Source organism: Acartia tonsa, chromosome 1 (assembly GCF_053477335.1).
Source record: "Acartia tonsa isolate MP-2025a chromosome 1, ASM5347733v1, whole genome shotgun sequence".
In the NCBI taxonomy this organism is placed as follows: Eukaryota; Metazoa; Arthropoda; class Copepoda; order Calanoida; family Acartiidae; genus Acartia; species Acartia tonsa.
The window spans coordinates 50,072,120-50,098,616 of NC_137260.1; the positions used below are offsets into that span (position 1 = coordinate 50,072,120).

Below are 26,497 nucleotides of genomic sequence, written 5' to 3' on the forward strand. Positions count from 1 at the left end.
GCTACAGGGTGCACCCAAAATATTAAGGTTTGCAGGGCTATTTCCATAAACGAGTATTTTTGTCTTTTTAAAATTGACTTCTATATTTACTGTTGATTTTAATTTTTTGAGAACATTAGAAATGGTGTGAACATCATTTTCTGACTTTAATTTGAGACCTTTGAAACCATCATCTGCGAAAAATATTGCTGGAAGATTTTGCTTGTTTATTTTTAGCATTAAATGAGATATCAGATTGCTATTCAAACATGAAAAAAATAAATGGTTATAAATAACAAATTTATTAGCGCTGCTTGGTGCTCCCTGTGCAAAACCTAATTTTATTTCACGTACTTTGGAAACATAATTATCTACGACTACCCTAAATTTGCCACCGTTTGAAATAGATGCCCAAATTTTGGCAAAGTTTTTTGAGAATATATGACCTAATATTGCATCAGATACTTCGTATAATGTTTTATCATATGCTTTTTTCAAATCAAAAAATACTAATTGGGAATCTATTTCTTTGGTTTTTATATAGTTCATAATAGCAGTTATAGAAATAGTTGCAGTAGCCATCTTGCAGCAAGTTTAAAAGAAAAATAACATGTTCAGTGTATTTAAGAAGACCCATATATGAAATACAATAATCAAAACTTTAAACAATTAATTCTTATTCTACTTTTCAAAGCTAAATCTATACTCATTGTTATACTTAAAGACAGAAATTGTCACCTATTCATTTATATAAAAATGAATACCAAAGCTAAATCAGAATTGGTTTCATTTATGTGTCAGAAAGCTTGAAAGATTCAATTGATGATAAATTTTATAAAGTATTAAATTATTCATTGAGTCACCCATTTATCTTTTTTGTTAAATCTTTTTATTATTAGGGTCGTTCAGTCCATCTGTCAATCCTTTTCGTTGATTTAACATGCTAGAATTGTCCTATCGATTTCAAACTTTATGATTTCTATAACAGGTACGATTTTGGAGGCGTAGCAACTCTATATTCGTTACTAGAAAGTCTATTTAAGAACGCAGATTTTTTACTTTTATGACAACTACTTATAATGTGATATAATTTTCCTTTTTATCTAATTTTTAGAATACTGATTCCAATTACAACAAGGTAAAATGTTATACGCGAAGAATCATTATAATCAAGTCCTAAAAATGTAAGTATGTCCTTAAACAAATTTACTTACAATTTTGTTTCGACTTAAACATTTAAACTCAGTTTTTTCAGTTTTGACACTCTACAAGTGTTAATGTTCGTTTGGCCTACCATTTCATAGCTTTGCTTTATGGATGTTGTCATCCTTGTTATATATGTATTCATTTTGTCCCTATCGCCATTCTATAATTCTATCTATCTATCAATCTACTGTGCAATATACATCTACATAATATGCATCTATCTATCTACTTGGCCATGAATCAGCTAAAAAAGGCTGGATTTTGTTGAAAAAAGGGGGATTTGTATTTTAAGAATCATAATTCACTAATATGCCTATGCAGCCTACCTCGCCCAATTTATGGCATGCTTTAAAGGGGTAAAGGAGTAAATAAATTTTTTAAATTATCTTCTTTTTTATCAACTTTTAAACAGGATAATTTTCATAAACAGATAGTTTATTAACATGATAAGGCTGTAGAATCTAGGGGCGCTTAAGTGAAAGGGAGTAGGGAGAGGGGGGAGACTAAGCTCTACTTTTAATTTTACAAGAAAAAGATTTCTCTTGAGAGGGTGGTGGAACCCTCCCACAAAATAGTAATAAACCTTTCCTTAACATATGCGAAGCATCACTATGAAGGAACCCGGTATTAGTGTCGGACTGATTATGACGTAACAAAAAAAATTAGCCAATGAGAGGCTACTATGAATTTTACCATTGGTCAATAATGTCCTCTCATTGGCTAATTTTTTTTGTTACGTCATAATCAGTCCGACACTAATACCGGGTTCCTATGAAGATGAATTATATCGGCGATTGACGAGAAGATTCGCTAAACAGACTCATGCAATAGACAGAAAGACATCCTTCTACTTTTATTTCAGGATTATAAGTGTTGTATCCATAATTAATTTATTTGGCTACTTTTATATTTCATTAAATAATCACTTTTCTCTGGTTGCTTTCATACTTAATCGTAAATTGCATCAAATCATGAAATCAACTTCTCACAAAGAATTTGCTGCAGTTTTGGCTTTTACATTTTTTACAATGAAAATATCTAGAAATAGGAACATTTTTTCTATGCCAAGTTCATAGGTAAATATAGAGGAATGATTATGTAGCTATTTAAAAATGGTTTAAATCTTTTTGATGCGTTGTAAGTAGTAGCATAGATACTCTAAATTTACAAATAACCGCCAATACATTCGTCCGTCTGTCAGCTATGTTTAGAAGAAAATGTAATTTTCTCAACTGCTATTTAAGATAGACGCAAGAATATGCTTGTGAAGATTCTCTTAATCAAGAATAATCTACTCTATAACTCAATTGGTACTTCAGTCTGTCTGAAATGTTCTAGATGACATCAAATTTTTACTGGGGGAAAATGTTTTTCTCCTCAGCCATTAAAGATAGAGAACTTATTGTTTAATTTTGTCAATTATCAATATCAGCGCGTGGCGGGAGAAGTAGAGTAATGTCTTAATTTAAAAATAGTCACAGCTCAACTCAATTAAGTAAGTAATTATCAACTTAATTATTCAATATTCATCTCAAAAATTAAACGTTGGTTGGGGTCCACTAAAATGAAACTTTTGGGTAAAGTGTCTTGTTAGTATTCTTAGTTATTATCGCCAAGCCTTATTCAGATGAACTCAAATTTTTATGATTTAATAATACTTATTGGGTTTTCATTTTTCAAACTCTTTTTGAATTACTTTTCTCATTGTACTTAATTTGATGTAAAACAGTTATTTCTTGATCGATCACAAAAATGTAAGTTTTCAATTTACAACAAAATAAAAATATATTTTAAAAAATAGCCAGCGACAAAAGCGTAAAACGGTGTTATCTCAGATAGTTGGTTGTCTTCAGGATGTTTCGCCATGAACTTCAGTAAGCCAGATATGGTTCAAAGATTAACCAAAAGACGATCTTGTTGTCTAGAGTTTTACCAGGTGAACCGAAGATACACACTGACATGCTAACAGACCAACACATCAGGGTCATAAAGTATACAATATTCTAGGATATTTATGTTAAATCATCTATCTATGAGTCTCATCTTCAGCCCTTTTCACAAGACTAAACATCTCATAAGCAGCAACAGAAACAATAAGACAATTAATATTAGACTCCTACTTACACAAAATAGTTTAGACACTTCAGCTACAAGCACTTTTATAGCACAATTTTATTTAAAATAAATTATGATAGAAATGTACATTTTTATGAAATTTTGATATGTTATGTAGCCATGTTAGAAAAGATTAGGTTTAAAATTTGAAGTATATCAGTAAATATTTGAGGTCACAGGAGCCTTTCTAAATTTCTAGAGACCTGGAGGATGAGGACCTGCAATCATACCTGGAACCTGAAATTGACTTGAACAACTGTATTTCATATAAGGATATACTACCATAGGATATTTTAGTATTTTGGTAACATAAAATGGTTTCTTTAAGTCAAAACAAAGTTTTGCTTTTTACATGTATCACCCTGGCAGGTTTGCTGGCCTCCTGTGCCCACCAGGATGGAAATATTCAAAAAATTCCAACTCTCAATTGTGTTTAATACAAATATTTTAAAAGTCCCTCAGTTTTAGCTCTCTATATTCAACTCATAGAAAATGAAATTGAAAAAAACGGTCCGTTAAAAGTATTTGAATGAACAAAATATATCGTATTATTATGTCTCTAGTCTAAAATATCTAATATACAAACCAATCTGTGAGTTTTTAATGCGTGGAACACAACCTAAATGAAAGCTTATTAATCATATATTTAACCCCTTACAATCCAACAAGAATAAATATGTCGCATAAAAACGAAGCCTTTTTATTGTGTTTCTTAAAATACGCACCAACAAGGTTTTAAAATACTTTTACGATCAGATTATAGGATTTTGTGGAATATCATTAGAATAACGCGACAAGTGATAGTGGTTTCTGTACTATCTATCTAAATTGAATTATCTATTTAAATTGAATTAAACTACAGTTAAACTTTTAAAACAATGTTAATTAAATGATTCTTTCAAAGCTATACTCATCTGCAGTTAATGCTGCACTGCTTTGTTTCTGCGGGATGGTTTATAAAAAGAAATTAGCGGATTTTAAAACGCTGCGGCTGACAACCCCTTAGAAATAAAATAAATGTAAAATTTGCAATTTTCTAAAAGTTTTTTTTTCCAACTATTTATTGTTGAATTTGAAGTAAAAGTTTGAAATAGGAAGTAATTAAAATTTCCCCTACAAATGTGGTTTAATAAATATTTCATAGGAAGGGTTAAATTTAGTATATTTAAGGTGGTTTATATTACTCTCTATGTATTACTGCCAAACATCGAGTAATTTCAAAAGAATGTACATTTCTCATTTCCTTGAATTGTTTAATAAATGATTTTTAGGGCCATTTTTTCTTTTAAGATAAAATTTAGTTAGATGATTGTGTAGTATTTAGTACTATGATAGCATAAAACTAAAATTCCATGCTCTACAGATATTACTATTTCAAACATATTTGTCATATCTTTACTTTATTACTCTAAGCACTAATACTTTAAGCACATATATATTTTAAAAGCCTTTATACAATTCAGATACATTTACAAAAAAAGCCTACGTAAATGATAAATTTTGTTATAAGTAAAATAATTATATGTCTGTTGTTATGAGAATCAATTTCCAGATATTTACATCGACATTATGACCAATTTAAGCACAACTATTAGATATTGCCGTATCTTATTATGATATTTAAACGGCACAAAAGCTTGAGTTTTTAAAAGCAATTCTTTTACATATTAGGAACCTGAACCTTTATCTACAGTTTCTGAGATATCTGTATACACTTTTTATGCTATCTAAAAGAGAAAAAATATATGTTTTAAATAAACATTTGTATATAGTGTGATTTCCCGCTGGCTTTGGTAATCAGGTGTGTGAATACAATATTAATCATTAATACAGCTTAAACAATACTTGATATACTGCAAAAATAACTAGTTTAATGGCAATGGCTGATAATAATTATGGCTGTTTTTCAGATATATAAAACAATATCTTTTTAAAGATTTAAAAAGTATTTAACCAAACAAGGATGACAACATCCATAAAAGTGAAGCTCTTAAAATGAGAAGTGAATAGGCAGAATATAATTGAATAAGTTTAGATACAATTATTTGCAAATTTTTTGCAAAACTGCTGAAATACAGGATACTTTTTATGGACATACTTACATTTTTACGGATTGATTATAGAGAAGAGATGTAAAATATATAAAATATCAACACGTTTTAAATGGGCATACGAGCATTCTGGTAACGATTATAGAGTTGCTACACTTTCTAAAGTGTACCTAACTACTACACGAATCACCTTGCCAAGTTTGAAATCGATAATACTTTTCTAACATACCAAAAAATAATTTTGTTATTGTCCATCCATGCCAATTTTAAACTTGGTCAGTGTTTGAAACGGTTCTTGTAAAATAGTGCCAGATGATATAACTGTCTAATGTATCAATATTGCCTGTTTAGGTAATGGTTTCTTTTTCCTTTTTTTCCTTTTAGTGTCGCGCACCACTCATAGCTGCACTCAGTACTTTTTTTCAAAATACATACAAAACAGACTCGAACCTGACCTAACCAGTGGCGTGCACAGTGATTAACAATTTCAATTTTAGGGGGTGTAGATACCCCCATACCGTACATTACAGGGCGAAACATTACATACTGAAAGCACATTACATTTCACGTAAATTCTGAATGTTATTTATTTCTTTACAAAGAGTGATTTTTGTTGCATGTAAAGAAATTTCTTCTGGCCTTCACGGATTGATTTGGCCAATTTTGCAGAAACAAATTCTGTTTATCATCTCCACAATGCTCACTGAACTTTTTGTATGTTTATGGTTTTAAATCAGTAGAAACAAGGACAAGTTTGGTCAAAACCTACCAGTTTTTAAAACAAATATTTGATCCAAACCTTTAATCCTCGTAAAAAATAACAGTCTGTTTATTCGCAAAGTTGTTCCAAATGATTTCGCCAAACCCTGTCAATATGGCTTTCCTTGACAGTTAACTACTCATAAAAATACCTTCCAAAAATGAACCCTTAAAAGTCACCCAGCCAAAGTAAGTCGACAGCCTCACTCCTTTCTTTATGTATTTCCTTTCCATTTGATACCGTTTAAATATTTCATTGTCCTTAGAAAACTGTCCTTTATATTTTCTGTAATTTTCATAGGTACATTTCTAATTGAACACCTTTGCACGAGATTCCCTACAAGTTCCCCTTTAGTGTGTGCACAGGGTTTTGTCAGTGCAGTGCAAAAAGACTGATGCTCACCCCCCCTTTTTCGATACTCGCCTAATGGAGGATGTGTAATAGAGAAAAATAGTGGGTTGTTATTTTATTATCAAGGGGTGAATAAACCCCCCTAAATGTCTGCCTTTCTTATATTAAACAACTAAAATGTTAAATTAATTACATCAAATATAATAACATGAATTAAGAGAAAAACAACAAAGATTTTTTGTAAATGTTTTTTTATTTCATTCGTACATATGATTCCAGATAAATAAAATTAAAATCGGGGAAGAGGGAGCAATACAAATAAATAAAGAGGTCAAAAAGAATGCCAATCTAATTATTCCATTTTCAAAAAGTGATTTTCAAAACTTGTAAATAAAAAGAAAATTAACCAAATCATAATTGCTGTGTTCAATGTTCAAAGCAATGAGAAATAATAATCATTTAGATTTGACATTCGTTTTGACCCTGATAATTTTTACAAAATCATTCCTTGTAAATAGACTTATGAACAAAAGAATGTTAAAAAATGACAAATAATGACGTGACTAGAAATGTTGGTACAGTATGTGACACACGGTTTTGCTGTCAAAATAATTCTTTTAAATTTACTTTTTTTTGTTAGACAATTTTAGGGGCAAAGGGTTGGGGTTGGTTTGAAGGCAAACAGGAGGAAAACGTTTAGATTTTATTTGTCATTAGATGAAAACTAAATTTGCAAACAAAAATGTTTCAATTTTGATTTGGAATATAAAAAAATAACAAATATAAAAAAAGGGAATATATTTTTGAAAGTTTTAATAAAAAAAGTAATTTTTGGTCCTTGGTATTTTTTTTAGCGAATTTCATATGTTCAATATGAAAATCATTGGTTGAATCAAATATTTCACAGAGTGCAATCTAGGTAAAAATAAAGCAAACATTAAAAATTTAATTTTATAATTTTTATTAATTTTCTAGTTCCACTCATAAGATATTTATGGTACCTTAGCAAAATATTATGTTTTTAGCACACACATATAAGATAAGCAATTTTATAACCTAAAATGTGGATATTTTCTAACGTGTTTTGATATAAAAGTTTAATAATATTAAAAGCAAATACTTTTCACAACCAGCCCTTTTATTTCTACTGTTTGGACAACCTTTTATTTTGAAGTTAAGTAAAATGAATGGGCTCTAATGTGATTTTATGAAAAAAAACACTTATCATTATTAACTATAAAAGTTTGCTGTGACTATGGACTAAAACTGGACGAATATAAATTATATGTTGATTATAAATATTCAGACTTTAATCAGACTGAAGGTGCAACAGTATAAGTGCCCAATAGGTACCAGGAATTTGGTTGTTTTGAAATAAAAAAAACTGACCGTTTATTTTAATAAAAGTATAACAAAATCACTAAAAAAAACACTAGGAATCTAGAAAAAATATCAAGAATGAAGCCTCTTCTAAATTACGCCTCAGCTTAAAGTATGTAATGTTTAATTATTCAAGGAATTTTTAAGTATTTTAATACGATCCAATTCCCTGGTACCCTAGTGCCCAAGTGCAAAAGTGTGTGCAGCTAAAATATTTCCATTATTTCTTGCACATAGTCATTTCTATATTCAAACAAAAAAAACATCTAAAAGTTATAAAAATTGCTATTTAATAAAGATAGCATTTCAAGATATTACATATTAACAAATATTTCTAGGGTTTATTAAATAAATGACTATATGCAAAATAAAAAGAAATGAAAAGTGTATATTTTTCTTGCTAAAGAATCAATGCCTTTCTATATCTACTCTTTTATTTGTCCTGAGACAAACAATATGGCTTATGGTAGATAATGAACTGTATAAACTCTAAAACTTATTAACTATATATTTTTTATAGAGTTAAACTTTAAATAATTATAATTATACATATTGATTGCATGATTTATACAAAATGGAAGACTTGTTTGCAAATATCAATAAAGCCATAGAGAAATCAAAATTACTATTAGCATTTTCTAAAGTTGTGTGGTTTGTATAATACAGTTTAAATTTTTTAAAAGTCCATTGCTAATTAATTGCACAGGTATAAAATTCAAATTATTGAATGGGGGACGAGGGAGTGGGGCAGTATTGGTTACTTTTCTGTTTAAAAAAAAGGTTTCCCCCATGAAATTACAGGTTACCACTTCAACGAAGAAAATGCCTTTTCATTATATTTTTTGTTTATAATTTTTCTCTATGATGTTTGAAGCATGTTTGGAGAATCACAAGACAAATTAAGGCAATTATCTTATGAATATTCTTTTTTAATAATTAATGCTAAAAAGCTAATTTAATTTTAATAACAGTCATATGCTTCTTTGTTCAGTTATCAAGTATTTTTTGAACCGGGTTTTATATGGCTTGAAACTTTTTATTCTTCAAATATTCAAACAAAAAAGACAAACTTTAGATTTTTAAATTTGCCTTTTTTGCAGAAGAATAGTTTCATATTTTTTGGATACTTTTTCCATAGATTTTTGAAACATTACACATTTAGATTTTTACAGAATCATTATAACAAAATAATTGTGTTGGTGAAGAGAAGAAAAAGTGAGGTGTATTTATACTGCAATCATTTCACAAAATCTTTGCCTTCTCTGCTTGGCATGTTCAACAATATTTGTCATTATTATATCACTTAATTTATATAATTTCTTTCACAAAAAGTTTCACTTTTTTCAAGTCAATTTGTATATATTTATAACAAAAAGTTGTCTTTTTATATATATGCTATATGTTATCTTTAACAATGTCAAAAGTAACATGTGACCTGCTATTCAGCTAAATTCTAGATAGTATGGTTTGGCCAGATTTTTTAGGTTTGAAGTATTTTTTTGTTATTTAATCTAGTTTTCATTACAGCCTAACTGGTTTTAGCAGACAGATCACGTGATCAAGCTGGTTAAAAATCAGCTGATTTATTCTGGTTTGGTTTGGTAGATATACTGAGCAGAGAGCAGCTTGGTTAGTTGTTGGTTGGGAATGTTTAAATCTACACTGTGAGCAGAGAGAGGAAGGTTTCAGCTGTCTTCATTTGCCCGGAATAGGTTCCTAGGAAACATAAAAGAATATTTAGAATTAAAACAAAACAAGGATGATTTATAATAAACAAGGATGACAACAACAATAAAAGCTAAGCAAGCGCTGAAACGTTAGGACAAACGGACATTAACACTTGTATAGTGTCAGAACTGAATAATCAGAATATAAATGTATAAGAGTCAATGCAAAATTGTAAGTAAATTTGTTGAAAAAAATGCTTGATACAGAAAAATGTTTATGGACAGACTGACATTTTTAGGACTTAATTATAGAGTTGCTTCACTTATAATATAGTAATTTGTTGTCCCAGGAATCCGTATACAAAAAATCAGATCAATCGGATGATTAGATTAAATCAAAATTTGTTGTTAAAAAAGTAAAAAAATCAACATGTTTAAAATGGACGAACGGACATTATGGTAATAGTTATAGAGTTGCTACGCTTTCTAAATCGCACCCAACTATTGCAGGAATCACCATGCAAAGTTTGAAATCAATAGGACAATTCTAACATGCCTAAATTAGCGAAAAAAAGCTATCCGTTACGGACGGACGGACGTACGGACGGACCGATCCTAATTATAGAAAAGCTTCGCTTTTTACAAGGTATTTTGATTTAATAAGAAAATATACATCCAGGATATCTTGTTCCATCTTCCAATTATTTGACATATAATTAAGAAAAGAAACAAATAACAAGTGTAGAGTAGCTGTGCCCCAACTAATTTTATTCAATTGTAAAGTTTAAAAAATACTAAAAATTGCAATTCAAAGGCAGAAAAGTCCATTAAAAAGATATAAGATAATCTTTTAGAATTGTAGATTAATTAAATGTCAATTAGATGTCTGTAAAAGGGCATAGTTGACTAGTTGACAATCATGCAAGCTAATTTGTTTTCCCCAAGTACACTAAGTACAAATTTAATGCTTGATAAAGCATTTTTGTTTCAATAAGTTTTACAAATCAAGGATAAAAACAAGCCAATCTTTCAACCGCGCGGCCTTATATAAGCGTAGCTGCAGAACCATAATAACAACATTCATAATAAAAGTTAAACCAATTAGATTATATTTTAAATTGTGTTTTAAACTTTGTTTAGTATGAAAAGCTTCGATTTTAGTAATTCAAAACTGCAATACCTGAATATTTTGTTGGTACATCTTTAATATCACTAATTTTAACAGGTTATTTATTTAGCTGGTTCATAATTACATGTGTTTTAGATACAGCACATGTGTTGCTATGCACATGTTTGAACACACATGTGCAGCACATTATGGTGCATTTGTTTGGTACGGCGTAGAGGAACAGGCACTAGGCGTAAATTAATCTTCCCAGCTAACCTAAATAAAAAATTGATTTTAAAGATTATTTTACTTTTAATGCTTAAATCGTATAAAAAGCTAGAAAAATATTATTATTTTTATCTTCAGAATAAGAAATTATACAATTTTGAATATCTTATTTCTTTGAAACTTCTAACGAGACTACTCTATAAATAATAATGTTCACTATACTTGTCATTCGTACAGATACGTAGTAAGGTACAGAATTATAAGAACAACTGGACCATCTTATAGAGTAGCTACTCTTTAAGAACAACTGAACCATCTTATAGAGTAGCTACTCTGTAAACAATAATATTCACTATACCTGTCATTGGTACAGATACGTAGTAAGGTACAGAATTATAAGAACAACTGGACACATCTTGAAACTACAGCCAGAACCACACAAAGAAATCTCCTCCTCCTGTAAAAGATATAAATTGAACCATTAAAATCTAGCATTATTATTATTTTCTGCCAAAGGTTGCGGGATTTTTAAAAAAGGAAAAGGTTGCGTGTTTTTATTATAGGTTTCGTGATTTATCTTTTCCAAAGTATAAATTTGAAATGGATGCATAAATAACTTGGATCTTACACCAGATATTCATGTTCTATAATAAAATGAACTCTGTAGCGAGCTAAAATAACTATAACGCCCATCCCCACTTTGTCCCATCCTCTTTCCCCCTACTGGATGAACGGCCCAACCAATAAATGAAATTGCAACATAAATTTACGACAATTTTTCTCCTGTTATATCATCCACGTATATTCTACATTTCTACATCCATTGAATTTGACAAAAAAGGCAAAGATTTGTTTTTAACACGTACCTGTGGATGGTATTTGATGCACTGGTGTGGCTTCTTTCTGTACAGATTTGTTTTCAGCTTCTCACAGTACATTGTCTCATTAGATGGCCCATAGTCAACCTATTAAATAATATTTCATTTATCCTTTATTTTTATTTATTTAAGCAATGTAAAAGCAACCGCTACAGAACATTACAACTTATAAGAATGGATTTATTACTACTTCGATATTACACTAGATTATCATGTACTCTAATAAAATTAAACTAGTAGCGGGCTAAAATAGCGAGCCACTCCTCCACCCCTATCATTACATCCCCTCTCCTCCTACTGGATGAACAAACTGACCAATAAATGACAGGGGATATAGCACCAAAATTGACAATTTTTCCCCTGTCATTATATTCAAGTATATTCTACATTCATTCGCATCAGTGATTCAAAAAGGCAAGAACTAATAGTTCTTTTAAAAGGTATTGAATTTTCAAAGCAACTTGGTAAACATGGGGAAAAGGATATAAAAATATATGGGTTAAAAGACACTTTTTAACTGACTTAAATAGTAGAAACTTTATTCCAACTTGTTGTATAAAATTCCTCTATTTTTCCCCCAAAATATTACCTTTGTAGGTTCGACAGAAATTCTGTTAGAATAACAAGGACAGGTTGTGTCTGCAGCCACCAGGATCAGGTTGGTGTTGGGGATCATGGACACAGTGAACTGACGGACACAGTTGCTTGTGTGACAGTTACGCAGGATGCCTTGCAGTGGACGACCCTCCTTAAGGAAATAAAATTTATAATAAATAAACAATTATTTTGAATTGTTACTTTCATCTTAAACCTTATACAAAGCCTTTGTTTTAAAGCTAAAACTATAATGAATTTAATTTTCAAATTTTTACTTATTCCAGTAACTCAATTTAGGTTTTAATGAAAATATAGACGTTTGGATTGAGGAAATCGAAATGTGAAATATTACAAATTTCATTCAATTCAATAAAGTTTTTTTTTAAATTCAATAATGAAAGTTCTCAAATATCTTAAAATATAGAAAATTATATTGTATGATCTTCACCTTCTTGAGAGCTTCCTCATTCAGCTCATACAGCTCCACCTCCTTGTCACAGGGCTTGGGCTGGGTCTTGTTGATGTAAGTCATGTCCAAGATTGGGATAGGGCCGCCCTCCTAAAAACACAGTCAATTTAAGTATTCAAGTCATGAAGAAAGGGAAGAATGGATTGTAAATTACATTGGTTGGCTCAAAAACTTTTTATGAAGAAATTTAAATAGGTTTGTTTCTTAGAAGTGCCTAACCTTTTAATTCAATAATTTTGATAAACCATTGTTTTAGATCATACAATTCATTATACATTTTAAATGTCATTGATTGATAGGTCAACAAATTTTAAGAAATGTAGCAGTAAACATAACTTTTATGTGTTACAACTGATAAACATCCAGAACGAAATCCTAATAAATCCTTACGAGCTAGGGTATCGTAAGCCTCGCATATTAGTCTTACCTTTTGATAATATTCTTGCATCAGCTGATTATCTTTTTCAGAGAAGGTTGGTGGGGCTTCGTCTTCATACCTAAAAATCATTGTTTTTTTTTTTAAATAGGACAGTAAAAAAGTAAAACTAGTGTTGCTTCACTCATTGCCTTAGTATAGCAGACAGCAAACTTTTTCATCAAATAAAATTGGCTGAAGATTTTAACATTACTGTATGATACATTACTGTTTTTTATAACTTCCCCCTACCCGTCACGCGCTTGGCATAACAGATTTAGGTATTGTTTAATCTTATTAGAATTCAGCTTTTAGGAACTAATCAATCTTTTTTGCCACTTTGACCAAAAACTTTACCTAATAGAGTAAGAGATAGAAATGGGTAAATCATCGGACGCTAGACTTTATGTGTTTTATTATAAATTAGGCAATGACTTACTGCACATCAGGCTCTGGTTCCTGTAGGGGAGGCATCTGTGGCTCTTCAACAGGAGCTGCAGGCATATACTCGTCATCATATGCATAGTAATCACCATCATACACAAGGTTGGGGTCATTGAGGGAAGGTTGGCTCTGCTGGGGCATAGCGTAGGTCCAGTCGGGGTTCCACAGGTGATGCAACTCAAATCTAAATTAATAATTTATTGTTAAAGGTTTTTCTAATTATTGCTGTCCTAATAATATTCCTAATATGATTATGTTTACTGTCAAAACTTCATCATAGACGGCGCGCGACACTAAAAATAAAAGGTTACAATGACCTAAACAGGCAAAATGTAACATTAGGCAGTTAGGTTTTCCTGGCAACATTTTACAAGAAACTCTAGGGAGGGGAGGGGGTATGAAAAGCCTAAAACAACCAGACGAAATCTTTAAAGCTTCCCTGAAAATGCAAACTAATCCTATGAATCTATTAAACTGACCTGATAATGGTGAAGGCAATGTTAGCCAGAATCCAGTTAAAAATATTGGCCATAACTCTGAAGGGAGTCATCATGATAGAGGCTGGATTACCATAGGCGGCAGATTCAAGACAGATAGCCTGAAAACATCATAATTATGAAGAATTTGTTACGGATGTGTAAAATTAGGTTAAGCCCCTTTGTTCGTTTTTCTCACTACGTCATTAACTGTGTAACTATCTATATAACTTCTATATTGAATTTGGTTCGCTAAAATTCAATCATCAGTAAATATTGTTTATTAAAGATTTATAAAAGTTTAGGAAAAATTGCTTACCTGGTAGTCGTAGACCTTGATCTTCTTGAAGACCTGATTCTGTACCAAGCTGTTGAGCACAGTGCCGTCAATCTCTCCGAAGAACTTGCCAGTATTCAGAGGATCCTCAGAGATAACCACGAAACCGTTGTTGTCAATGACGTAGCACTCAACCTTGGAGCTGTCGCAAGACAAGGTGCCGCCCTACAAAAGAAGGAATCATAAGAAAAACTGACTACTGTAAAAAAAGAAAAAAATATGTTTATTCCCCATGTCATTATTTTACATTATTTCAGGAAGAGAGGAAACATAGACTGTAAATTATACAGGTACCCAAAGTTTTTTAACAACGTGATCTTAATTGTTGGCTCTAAAACATTGAGTACTTTTGAGTTGGGAATTTTAATTGGTTGATAGTATTTTCTTAACTTTTAAACCAATGATTTTAATCTAATTTTTTAATCATCATTGAAAATGTATAATATATATCAATTGTCTTATCCCTTAAGATCCCTGCAGTATATTTTTTAAAAAATTTAAATAATATATTTGAGCATTTCGCTAATGCATCAAAATCACTTTACCTGCTTATTAGTAATATTCATGAACTTGTTTCTAAAATGTTCATAATCAATCTGGACACCGACAACAGCTGCGGGAGCCTTCTTGGTGCCCTTGCCCTTGAAGATGGCGTGAGTGGCGGTCACAACTGTGGGACGCTTGTCCCCAATGTCGAATGGTACGGAGAACACGAAAGATTCCGGGTTGTTGTAGTGATAATCGACGGCTCTCTTGTACCAGACTTCGTCCGTAGCCTCGTTGTTCACCTCGCTAAAGTGTCTAGAAATGGAGAAAAAAATCAAATCACACTCAAAAATAACACAAAACTAATGAAATATTTCAAAGAAAGTTAATATCCTAATCTCCCCGAGTGTATGATCTTGGATTAGGGGAATCTTCACAAAAAATGTAGACAATGAAACGGATAGACATTATAAGTTACAGAGTAGCTTTACTATTTAAAAAAAACTCACGGTTCTTTGGGGTTCTCAGGATCAAAAGCATGTTCCTCATCGTAGACTGGGTCTGGAGGGGGCGCGTGCTCCTCCCATCTAAATATTATATCGAATCAACATCAATCAGAGTGGGGGGGGGGGGAAGGGCGGGTTAATTCATTGCTAATTGTCCAGATAAAAAGCTTAAAATATCACATAAAGTTACATAAAAGTTTTTTTTCTCTACTATTTTGAAATAAATCATAAATTCAATATCATTTGGGCATTCTAGTTGACAATTGTTTTGTTTAAGTCAAGGCTGCAATATAATTCCTTTTAGTATAAGAATGTTGGTTTTTAATCAAATCAAGCGTTTCTTTCATCTTACCTTGTTAGACCAGATCTGGTTGCAACAAAGGACAGGTTGATTCCAAACAGCTGGAACAGCTGGCTTCTAAATAAAAAAAAAGGTTGTCAATATTTGTTTTCCTACCAAACAAGTGACATTATATCCACAAATAGCACAGATTATGAATAGAAGTTAGAAGCATTTCATAGTGCCTATAAAAATAACGTCATATTGGCCTTCCATTGGTCAATTAAAATTTATTCTTGACTGTTATTGGTAATTTAGTCGGTGTATTGGCCATAGGTCATTTGTATTGTATGGCGTATTTTTTTATGGGCACTATAAAGAGCTTAAAACGTTATAAAAGAAAAAAAGTATACTTATGCTCAAATGTTAATAAAAAACTTGATTAATTGCATTAAAAAGTTTTTTTTGCAAAGTAAATATGTATGTAAACAAACTAGATGATAGAGTGGCTGCTCTGCTCTAAGAATACTAAACATCATTACAATGTTACTTTAGAGGAAACACTGTATAAAAAGAAAAAGACATAAAATTTCTTTTTCTTATCAGGTTTTACTAGCATTTCTAGCTTACCCTTTGTTTCTATGGGATAAACAAATGCACTTGTAATAAGTGTTTAAAGAAATGTTCTGCAGATTCTTGTTCCTTATTTTGTAAACTTTTTTAATATGTACATATAAAATTGTGATTTAGCTGACATTTGTATTAATATATTAATTCTATTGAATAAAAAAATATATCAATCGCATTTTCTTAACTTGTACTTTATCTCGATTTATACATTTTTGGAATTAAATTACAAATTTTAAATTTAAATATCTTGTATCTTGGTCAAAAACCTTAGTTTATTAACTCAACAATTGCAAACAACAAAAAAAGGCGCGCACAAAATGTGCGGGCATAAAAAGATTACCTGTGGCGCTCATGTAAAGGAGCAGCTAAAAGGTTTTGTTAAATACAAACCTACAATCCTCGGCAATGAAAAGGGAAAAAGAAAGTTTTTTTTAAGGATTAGTAGATGGGCTGCTTTTTGGGTTTTATTACATACTGCGATTAAGAAATTATATATATTTTTTTCTAAACTTCCTAACCAAAACCAATGAAATAATTTAGATTTTAAAAACTATTGAAACCAGCTATGAGAACATTTCAGCACCTAATGTTGGAATGCTCATACGATTGTTTCAAAAAGGGTCAATTCCCTTTTTGTGTTCAATATATTTTCAGGAGCTACACGAAATAAATTTGGATAAAGCATATGAAAAAGTAAATTATTGAAGACTAAAATCAAATAAATATCCTATTGAACTTAGTCTTTTATTGAAAAAAACATCCCATCAAAAGTTTTTAGAAAAAATGAAATTTTACCTGGGCATCATAGCAAAGAAAGTGTCTATACCAGGACGAGCGCTAGATAAGCGGGAAACATAATTAATAATGGTGCACAAAATAAATTAGGAATCCTATTACTCTAGCCATTTAAATATAATTTTTTTATGCTTAATCCAACAATTTGAAAATAAAGTAAAAGGTGCAATAACTAAAAATTAAAATAAGGATAAATACGTCCGAGAGAGCATTTATAAAAATAAGGCGACAAATATTATCAGAATATAAAGGTCTTTGTACCCTAATAAGAAAAGAAGGCCAACTTTCCCGTTTTCCCTCTAAATTTGAACCATTTAATAAACAAAATTGGTGCCTTCCTTGCAGCAATTAACAATACTTCATTGCATGTGCGTTTGCGAACACAGGAGACTTGTATGAAGAATGCTAATTTAAATGTAATAACATATTTCAAATGCTCATCAATATTTTTTTTAAAACTGCTTGAAAAGAACTAAAAGAAAATAAAAAACAAACTCAACATTACTTACCCATTACCTGTTTACGACATATTATAATAATTCAATTTCAACAACAATTAAAATATTACCTCATAACCAGGGCTAAAAATGCTAGAGAGATAAAAAAAAACTTTTGGATTAGGGTTAGTCCAAACAATCGTCAACAATGTCAACAAAATCAACAATTTTTTCAGGTAATCTCATGATATATAATTATTGAAAATATCAAGAAAATACTTTTAGGGTCTAAAAGAACAAGTTTTTATTTTGTTTTGCTACTTCGTTTTTAGTAAAATTATAAAATTTATTGACAAAGTCCTTTTTTACCCTTAAAGCAAGTATTGCAATAATATGCCTACTCTATCCCTAAATATACCCTTTTAGTCATGCTTTTTGTATATTTTTTTAGGTTTTTAATTGCAAAGGCATTTTAAACAAGCATGACCAAGAGGGTAATTTCTTTTAAAAAGAGTAAGATACTTACGAGTCAGCGCTTGAAGTCTTGTCCTCAAAAACTTTAGTAATCATAGCATCCAGGATCAAAGCTTGTACCAACTCTTTGTCACCTAGGGTTAAATATTGCTTAAATATCTGCCAATTAATTTTGTCTGCAACGTGAACAATAATGGACAAGACATAATGAATTAATGTACATTATGTTTTCTTACATGTACATTCAAAAGCAAAATGAACATGAATAAAAGGGAAAAATATTTGGCATGTCAGGTGTTCCATTTTACTTGCATATAAAATAATTTATGCTAAATATTTTTTGTGTCTTACCTTCAATTAATGTGTTTCAAAAAGATAAAAATGTGCAAAAAAAGGATGATAAATTGCATGAACATGAATGAATAAAAAAAGAAATGATATGAAATTAAAATGTAAACTAAAGACAAAATAAAATTGATATGTCATGATGATTAAACTTACTACCTATACTTAGAGTAAAATTTCTAATGAACATAGTCTACTTTTAAAACTCGAAATGGAAGATTATTACTCTTTTACTATTTTTAACCAAACAACAAGTTTTAAATTTGAACAGTTCAAATTATCAAAATATCTAAATTTTTAGATGATACCTAAAATTATTGTTTTATTTAAAGATATAAATAATGAAAATTAACATAAAATTTCACCAAACAGCCTAAATCTGAACAATTCTATAAAGCAAAAATTCATGCACCTTGTCATGTTGATCAATTTTAACCATGCAAAAAATAGTTTTTCTTGCATTTATACATGTGCAATATATGTTTTTTTTTCATTTTTTTTTATGCAATAATAGTATTTATGTACAATTTAGTCTTCTGTCACCATTTTTAAAATATTTTGTTTAAGTGTTTTTTTTTCATAACGTGCAAATCACCAAACCAATAAGATAAACCATAGTTTTACACTTGTAAATATTATTGTATTAAAAAAGTGTAAAATTATGGTAAATCAAAATAAATAAAAAAATACTTACAGAAATGCGAATCTTTCCCGGCCGTGGGAATACCGCGAGCTTTAAAAAGAAAATAATTGTTTTAGTCAAGGGGGCAAAATAATCATTATCAGCAAAAAAAAATCAGGTTTAATGTTAGTTAAATAATATATCATATAAACAGGGTATACATCAAGTAATACAAAATAAAACAGGACCAAAGGCGTGCACATTGGGGGTGTTGATTACAATCAACACCCCCCTACTGCACGCCCCTGATAAGGATTATCTTGTCAATGTTCATCTTGTTATAAAATTTGGACACTAGGTCAGGTTTCAAATCATGGTTATTTTATTTCAGATTTTTTTTCTTTTTGAATCAATTGTTTTAAGTTGGTATATATTTTTTTCCTGTTCCCTCTATCTCTTTTTCTCTCTCTTTCTTTATCAATGTTATATATTTATTATTACCCTCCCAATACACTTAACTACATCCCTTGGACACTTTTTTGATGGTAAAAATTGGGTTTTTTTCATTTTTAGCTTTTAAAGTTCTGTCGAAAATTTTGGTTTTCATCAGGTTCAAAGACGGACAAAAAAAATGAGGATAGTAAAAACTTCTTAAAATATCACTTTAGGCATTGTATTTTTTATATTAAAACAAACCTATTCTTTATTATTATTCCCCAAGTTAAATCAAATTTTTGCCATTTTGTGATATCTTTTTTATAAGAATGTCATTAAATTTCATGATTTTGACATTATTACTTTATTTCATTCAGGTAAAGATTTCTTTGAAAAACACGGCAGACATATTTATGTGTGTTCTGTTTATGTTTTTAATCGGATTTGGAAACAAATATAAATTCTTGAGATTATATAATTTGGTTTATATGCTAATTAGATTTTTTTTTAAATTACCCCGAAACAATATACAAAGACTTACTTTGATGTTTAATTTAAATATTATATTAATTTAATTAATTTTTAAATGAAAGGCTGATATCAATCAAAATATTAATAAAGACAATTCTTAAAGCCGCAATCGTTTATTTGAAAGTGTAAAATAAATCAACACCCAAATTTGCAATAGCAATTTATAAAACAAACAAAGCAATATCAATCTAAAGAATTTCATGTTTTCCAAATCCTCAAAATTGCACTGCACATTATAGTTGTTGCGCTCTGACTTACAATAGCCATCATTAACAAACTGATCGTCTCCCTCTCCCTCAATTTCGTCCTCGACAACGGCATCATCGGCTTCCTCGTCGACAACATCACGTTTGTCGACTTAATGAGATAGTGGGTCAAAAGCGAAATATATAAATCTAAAACACCACATTACGTTTTTATATGCAGACCTAAACAAGAATCTTATGACATAATTAAAAGTTTACAAAAATATGAGCCAAAAAAACCCAAGAAAATAAAGAATTTCTGTTAGGTTATTTTATGTGATCAAATTGGCGATTTGATTTAAATTTTCCATACATTATCAGTTTTCGGACATATTAAATATAAAAGACAAAAAACAGATGAAATATTATTGTTTACTTTTAGTCATGCCATAAGGATCTTATACCAAATCTTCCCCCTATCTGATATTGTTTAAAGATGAACATTGTAATAAACATATCAATAATAATAATAATCAATTAAACCATTCATCAAATAAAAGGTAATTCTAATCTGAAAAACCATTTCAATATATAAAGAAGGTAGTGCCATTGAATCAACAGATAATGGCTTCAAAGACTTATTTCCAAAGTTTAAATAAAAATTCTTAAAGTAAGAAAGTTCTTTAAAAGAGACTTTGTTTGCTTTAAAAACTTGTTTATGGCTTTTTTTTCAGCACTAAACTATGAAATAAATCTTGTAGGCCTATAATTTAGGGGATTCATATAAAATTCAATATAGCTAGACTATAATAGATATAAACAATACAAGATTTATAGTGTATATAGATCATAGATTATAATACATATCAAGGTAAACAAACATTGGATGTTATACCACTGGATGGTATGGCTGCACCGCTAGAGAGAAGGGAAGAAGAGAAAAGTACAGTATTTCATATTCTTGTAAACAAATAGATTTAAATATAATATATTTTTATGTCCTCCTTTTTTTGCTATACTAGCTTACCGTTAGACACTGTGCAAAATAAAATTTATTAGAAGTCCTTAAATAGTTAAAGAATCTAATAAAATATGATGAACATATTAGTCAAGTTTTTAAACAAAATAGTAACTAGAAAATTTAGTTTTTAATTATTCACAGGGTTTTTAACGTTTTAATCATACATTTCATTAAATTTTACAAATGTAAATTTTTTGTTAAATCTTTTGAAAACTTACATTTTTGGCAGTCAGGGGTGTATACGCCGTTTCCTTGGCACTTGGGGAGGGGGCGCACGCGGGACTGTCCCCAGTTGAAGCTCTTGTTCTCCTAAAATAAGAAGGCGAATTGTTGAATGATTCATTGGATCAAAATTATGACCAAAAACGCCTTAGGATTCTATATTTTGTATTGGTGCTTAACTAAAATAAAAGATTAATTTATTGATTTTTCATTTCTTATTAACTTTGTTAAATTTTGAAAGAAACATTGCAGTATATCTTTTTTTCTAAAAATAGTAATAAGCATACCAAATATTCAATTATTTCTATTAAAATCAATCTTGTAATATTTGTGCTTAGTTTTATTCATCGCCACCAAAAAGTAAAAATCCATCTGTCTTATTGACAAAGAGTGTAAGTTTATCTAATCATTACATTTCCAAAATAAATTTCCATCCATAATTATTACAATAAAAGCTTACATCATCAAGTCTCATCAAGAAGTGATGCATCATATCCTCTGGTTTGTCGAACAATCTGTCCCTGGTGCCTCCGTAGTTGTACTCGCAGTACACCCAGTCAGGGTGGATCTTCCATTTACCATCCTTCTCCAGGAAGTCGGATACTAAACAAAACAAAAAGTTCAAACACAAGATTCATTTCATGAAAAATAAATGAAAAAAATTAATTATAATTAACTGAATATGAATAATGTACCATGTTAAATTTCCAAAAAAATACTTCAAAATATTTCTCAAACAAAAACTTTTAAATCTTTTATGTCTCAGTACAAACGTTTAGAAAATTATGCAAAAAAGTGTTTTGCTTCTAATAAGACCAGATTTGATGTATTAACAAACCTTTAGTGGATATTTTGAAAAAAAAAATAGATTTTTGTTAAAGCCACCCTTAGTAAAAATAAAAACTTACCTTTCTGGTTTGGCTGCCTGTTTCCAGGATCATTGACCTCTAGACCACCAACAACCCTGTACTTGCCATACTTGCTGGGGAACACAATACCCAGGGTGAAGGGAGTGTTAGAGATGTTGTGGTAGAAATAATCCTAAATAACACAATATGAAATAAAGTCGCTTTTAGTCAATTTCATTTACTGTTTTTGGTTTACAGCCTCTTGCATATTTTCAAATTTTAGCATCGTTTTCAGGAAATAGAAAGATAATTGTTCTTTTCAATATGATATAATCATCTTTTTGGCCAACGTAAAGTAGATTCTGAGTTTTTCGTTACCGTGAATGTAACTATTAGATGTAAACTTCATATATATGTACCTATCTATCTGTGAGGTTAACATAAATTAGAAGAAAGTTATATCCAATCCTATTAGACCCTTCATTCTTCCATCAATGACGCACCTGTTCCCTAATAGTGACCCTCTTCATATCATCCATGTGGACCTTGACGGTCATCCTCTGGACACCATCCTTCTGGTCCACCATCTCCTTTCTCATCATAAACAAGTTGGAGTCGTTGTAGCGAGGCTCATCAGACCTGAAAATAAAGTGTAACAATTGCAAAGGAATCAATATTACCGCTGATCAGTTATGCTCTTCTTTTGTAAAGACTACAACAATACTATCAAATGCCTTAATAAAGTCAAACTATCAATACATGGAAGATACATGGAAAACCTGTCACCTTCTTTTGTCTAAAGTGTTGATTGTCATAAATTTAGGGATGATACACTGCACTCTACAACAAATTCATCTTTCCTAATTGTTGTATTATCCACTCTGCCCTTTGTAGCTGACAAAGATTACTGGGATTAAAGGGGTTGTAGATTACTTTAACTATAAATTTTGCCTGTTTACGTCTGCACTAACCTTGGGTTATAGACAAGTTCAACCTCTGCGAGGTCAACACTGTTGTAGTTGGGCTTCAAAATCTCTTGGAACTATAACAAAAGTAGAAAGTTATCTAAATTAATGATGGAATCAATGGCATTGATTTTAGGAGCAGCTAAATAAAGCGTTTAGTCTTAAGCAGGAGAATTTTTGTAACTAAGCCTCTTATACAATATTTTGATTGATTCTTTAGTTTGATAAAAAAATTATGGTATAAAATGCTTAGTTTAATTATCTTTTTACAGCTGCGCTTTTGTAATTATAGTTGAGATGTTGCTTGTGAAAAAGACAGCGTTTTTAACAAATTAGGAAAGACAGACAGGAAGTCAGTAAAAACGACAAATAATTAAGTCGTACACAGAGATAACTAATTAGACAGCTAAGAAATTTTGAGGGATTGAACCAACCAAAACTTAAAGATCTGGATTATTTTACTGGGATAATTTGATAAAATGCATAGACAATGATGGTCTAGACAAAAAATGAAAAAATGAAAATTAAGAAATAAGACAGACAGTGACATATAATGACTATCTTCTAGAAACAAGCTTATTTTATTGTGTATTTAAAATGTAAAGCAATAGTAATTATGTTTAATTTTATTTTATTTTAAAATTTTTATCAAACTTTAGTATCAATAAGGCATTGAATCTATAAGATAGACCTGACAATGGAATTATTAGCAACTTTGCTTTATAATCTTTCCTTAACCTAATAGTGTATCTACATTTTTTGTGAGTTTGCGTTGCGCCGGGGTCATTTAACTATCATTTACTTATCTTTAAACATAAATAACTTAATTATATCAGGTGTTACTAAACCTTAATTTCGTTTTTTTTTGTATTATTACAGCAAAAGTTGGGCCAATTCTATTTAAATAAACTTCAAACGCTTTTTTTGGTTCTTGTCTTTGATTGAACCTTGATACTTTTGTCATGTCAATAATTTAATTTGGGATAAATGTAGCCAGCTCATTTATATTTGGAGGTACATCTTTTAAACATGTAGGTAAATATTGCATTTAGGAAGGAAGAAAATAAGTGCGAGTCAAACATAGAATACCCACATATATGTACCATTGTCATGTATTTTATATGGTGACCAAACGGAATAAATATTGTCCCATTTTGATGCACTGTGACAGCACAGTGATTGGTTCACAAATTGTCACGCAACAAACATTTGTATTTTTTTGGTAAAAATATATGTTTCATATTCCTATAAATACTGTTTTAAATTTGACTTATATATGTTTCATAATATCTTATGGCAGCACATTTTACAATTTAATATAGATAAAAATCATACCATTTAATTATTAAATCTAATCAAAATACATTTAGTTAAAAAAAAATAGTTTGGAGGTCAACCAAACGAATTAAAACTAATTTTCTAATCTATGTAACTTAAATACTTTTATATCTTAAATTTTAACCTAAAGCATTAGCGCGATTGGGGCGAAATCATTCATAAACAATATTTAAATTAATATTGTTTGAATGCAGGTTTTGATACTGCCTAAATACTTAAATTTTTATTTACACTAAAACCTACTATAAATACTTTTCTAATATATATTATATTTGTCTGATTTTGAATATAAGCCCTAATACATATGATTTTGTAACATACATACGTCTATAAATCATAAGAAACACAGTTTGGTCGAGGTAGGTTTTGACTTTAAGCAAAAGACACTCCCTTAAACAATTTGGGATACGCCTAACAAGTTTGAGATCGATTTGAACTCGATTTTATTAATGTTTCACTTAAGAACAAGCAAGTAAAATTTTGTATATCCTCAAAGAAATTTTTTTTTCTCAGAAATCTAACAACCCTTAAAAGTTTTAGTTCCTATGTAATTTTTCAAAACCAATTTCAGGTAAACTGTGGATAACTATGTAATTATATAAACTATAAAAAGCACCAGACGTCTATGTAAAAAGTTCTATTAAAGCCAAGTGTCAGAAATTTATAAAATTCAATCATCAAAATAATATTAATTAAGTTTTCATTAAAACTTACGATAGAATAAATAACATAGGGCGCGAAGTCAGCGTTTCTAAACTTTATAAATGCCTTAATGAAAGCATAATAATGATATTGAATATGAAAAATTTCTAACATTTAGACTTCAATTTGTAGAAAAAATACATATATCCTTGGTTATACTATTTATCATTTTTCTTACTATGAAATATTATTGATACATACAGGAAAAATACTAATACAAGTATACATAGAAAAATTCTTTCTAACCCCTCAATATCCTTAAAATCTAATTAAAAATACAGGTGTTTAATTAAAATATTGCACATGACTGAAAAAAAACTTGCTTTAAAACATTGTTGATGTTGTTTTACTTTAGCCAAGTCCTGGTAACTTTTGTTAGTAAGCCTTAGTAAAAAGCAAGTTTATAATAGTTTTGTGATTGTGACTATACAATTCAATAAACCATATTAGTAAACTTTTATGTAAGAAGAAGATATGACAAACTGTTTCTTCAAAATTCAACGAGATTTGCATAAACTCCTGGCCTGGGCTTGCTTGGAGACAGATACACAGGGAAAGGTAATCAGAAATTCAATTGGTTATACCCATAACTGACTCCACTGTAAATTGTGTATTTCTGAGAGTTTATTATTGCAAGATAACTTCTAAAACAAATATTTGTGAAGAGAAAATTTACCAGGGGAACTTTTTATCCAATATTTCTTTTATTTCAAGTTATCTATCCCTGTATTTCTGGCATGGCGCACACTGCTCAACTTTCTGAGGCTAATCAAAATTTCAATCTTTTAAAACAATTTTAAACTACTTAAAATACTTTGAGGATGAAAGGCAGGCAGAGAGTAGAGCAGGGGCCTTCACTCAGTGCCTTACAATAATCTTCACTTTTAAAAAGAATTTTTAACTTCTGGTAATAATAAGATTCAGAATGACAGCCAAGCAAGCCCTTGAAAGTATGCATTTTTTCTATACCTAAAAGTCCAATACATTCGAATAATTGCAAAGTATAGAAAATTTTGTCTGAAAGTTGAATTTGGAGAAAATTGATTATTTGTCCAATATCGTCTTTTTACACTTCCTTAAATTTATGTATATGTTTGTAAAATTAAATAAATATTTACCGCTCCGCTCCGAGGAATCTATACAGGACAACCAAATCAATAAAATGTTACAATTTATCTGTCGAATGTTTCTTTCATAATAATAATAATAAACCT

The 26,497-nt window shown here is 29.9% G+C and overlaps 1 protein-coding gene across 18 annotated transcripts in view; it reads right to left on the reverse strand.

Moving 5' to 3' along the window:
- Positions 1 to 7,102: 7,102 nt before the first annotated feature.
- Positions 7,103 to 26,497, reverse strand: part of LOC145323072 (voltage-dependent calcium channel subunit alpha-2/delta-3-like) — a 49,181-nt gene continuing 29,786 nt past the window's right edge. For 3 of the 18 annotated variants that reach the window (XM_080165502.1, XM_080165456.1, XM_080165464.1), the window contains 22 exons: positions 26,402 to 26,419; positions 23,250 to 23,320; positions 22,782 to 22,917; positions 22,339 to 22,471; positions 21,891 to 22,033; positions 21,427 to 21,517; positions 20,261 to 20,359; positions 18,122 to 18,203; positions 17,159 to 17,200; positions 15,806 to 15,871; positions 15,457 to 15,534; positions 15,007 to 15,262; positions 14,444 to 14,626; positions 14,128 to 14,246; positions 13,644 to 13,832; positions 13,217 to 13,286; positions 12,769 to 12,879; positions 12,313 to 12,471; positions 11,712 to 11,810; positions 11,204 to 11,302; positions 10,690 to 10,893; positions 7,103 to 9,558 (listed from right to left, as the gene is read on the reverse strand). In XM_080165502.1, the coding sequence (XP_080021628.1) occupies positions 11,207 to 11,302; positions 11,712 to 11,810; positions 12,313 to 12,471; positions 12,769 to 12,879; positions 13,217 to 13,286; positions 13,644 to 13,832; positions 14,128 to 14,246; positions 14,444 to 14,626; positions 15,007 to 15,262; positions 15,457 to 15,534; positions 15,806 to 15,871; positions 17,159 to 17,200; positions 18,122 to 18,203; positions 20,261 to 20,359; positions 21,427 to 21,517; positions 21,891 to 22,033; positions 22,339 to 22,471; positions 22,782 to 22,917; positions 23,250 to 23,320; positions 26,402 to 26,419 (2,241 nt within the window). In that variant the 3' untranslated portion in view covers positions 7,103 to 9,558; positions 10,690 to 10,893; positions 11,204 to 11,206. Of the gene's footprint in view, positions 9,559 to 10,689; positions 10,894 to 11,203; positions 11,303 to 11,711; positions 11,811 to 12,312; positions 12,472 to 12,768; positions 12,880 to 13,216; positions 13,287 to 13,643; positions 13,833 to 14,127; positions 14,247 to 14,443; positions 14,627 to 15,006; positions 15,263 to 15,456; positions 15,535 to 15,805; positions 15,872 to 17,158; positions 17,201 to 18,121; positions 18,204 to 19,108; positions 19,148 to 20,260; positions 20,360 to 21,426; positions 21,518 to 21,890; positions 22,034 to 22,338; positions 22,472 to 22,781; positions 22,918 to 23,249; positions 23,321 to 26,401; positions 26,420 to 26,497 lie in introns of all 18 variants that reach the window. The other 15 variants (XM_080165517.1, XM_080165478.1, XM_080165486.1 and 12 more) reach the window with 10 other exon arrangements.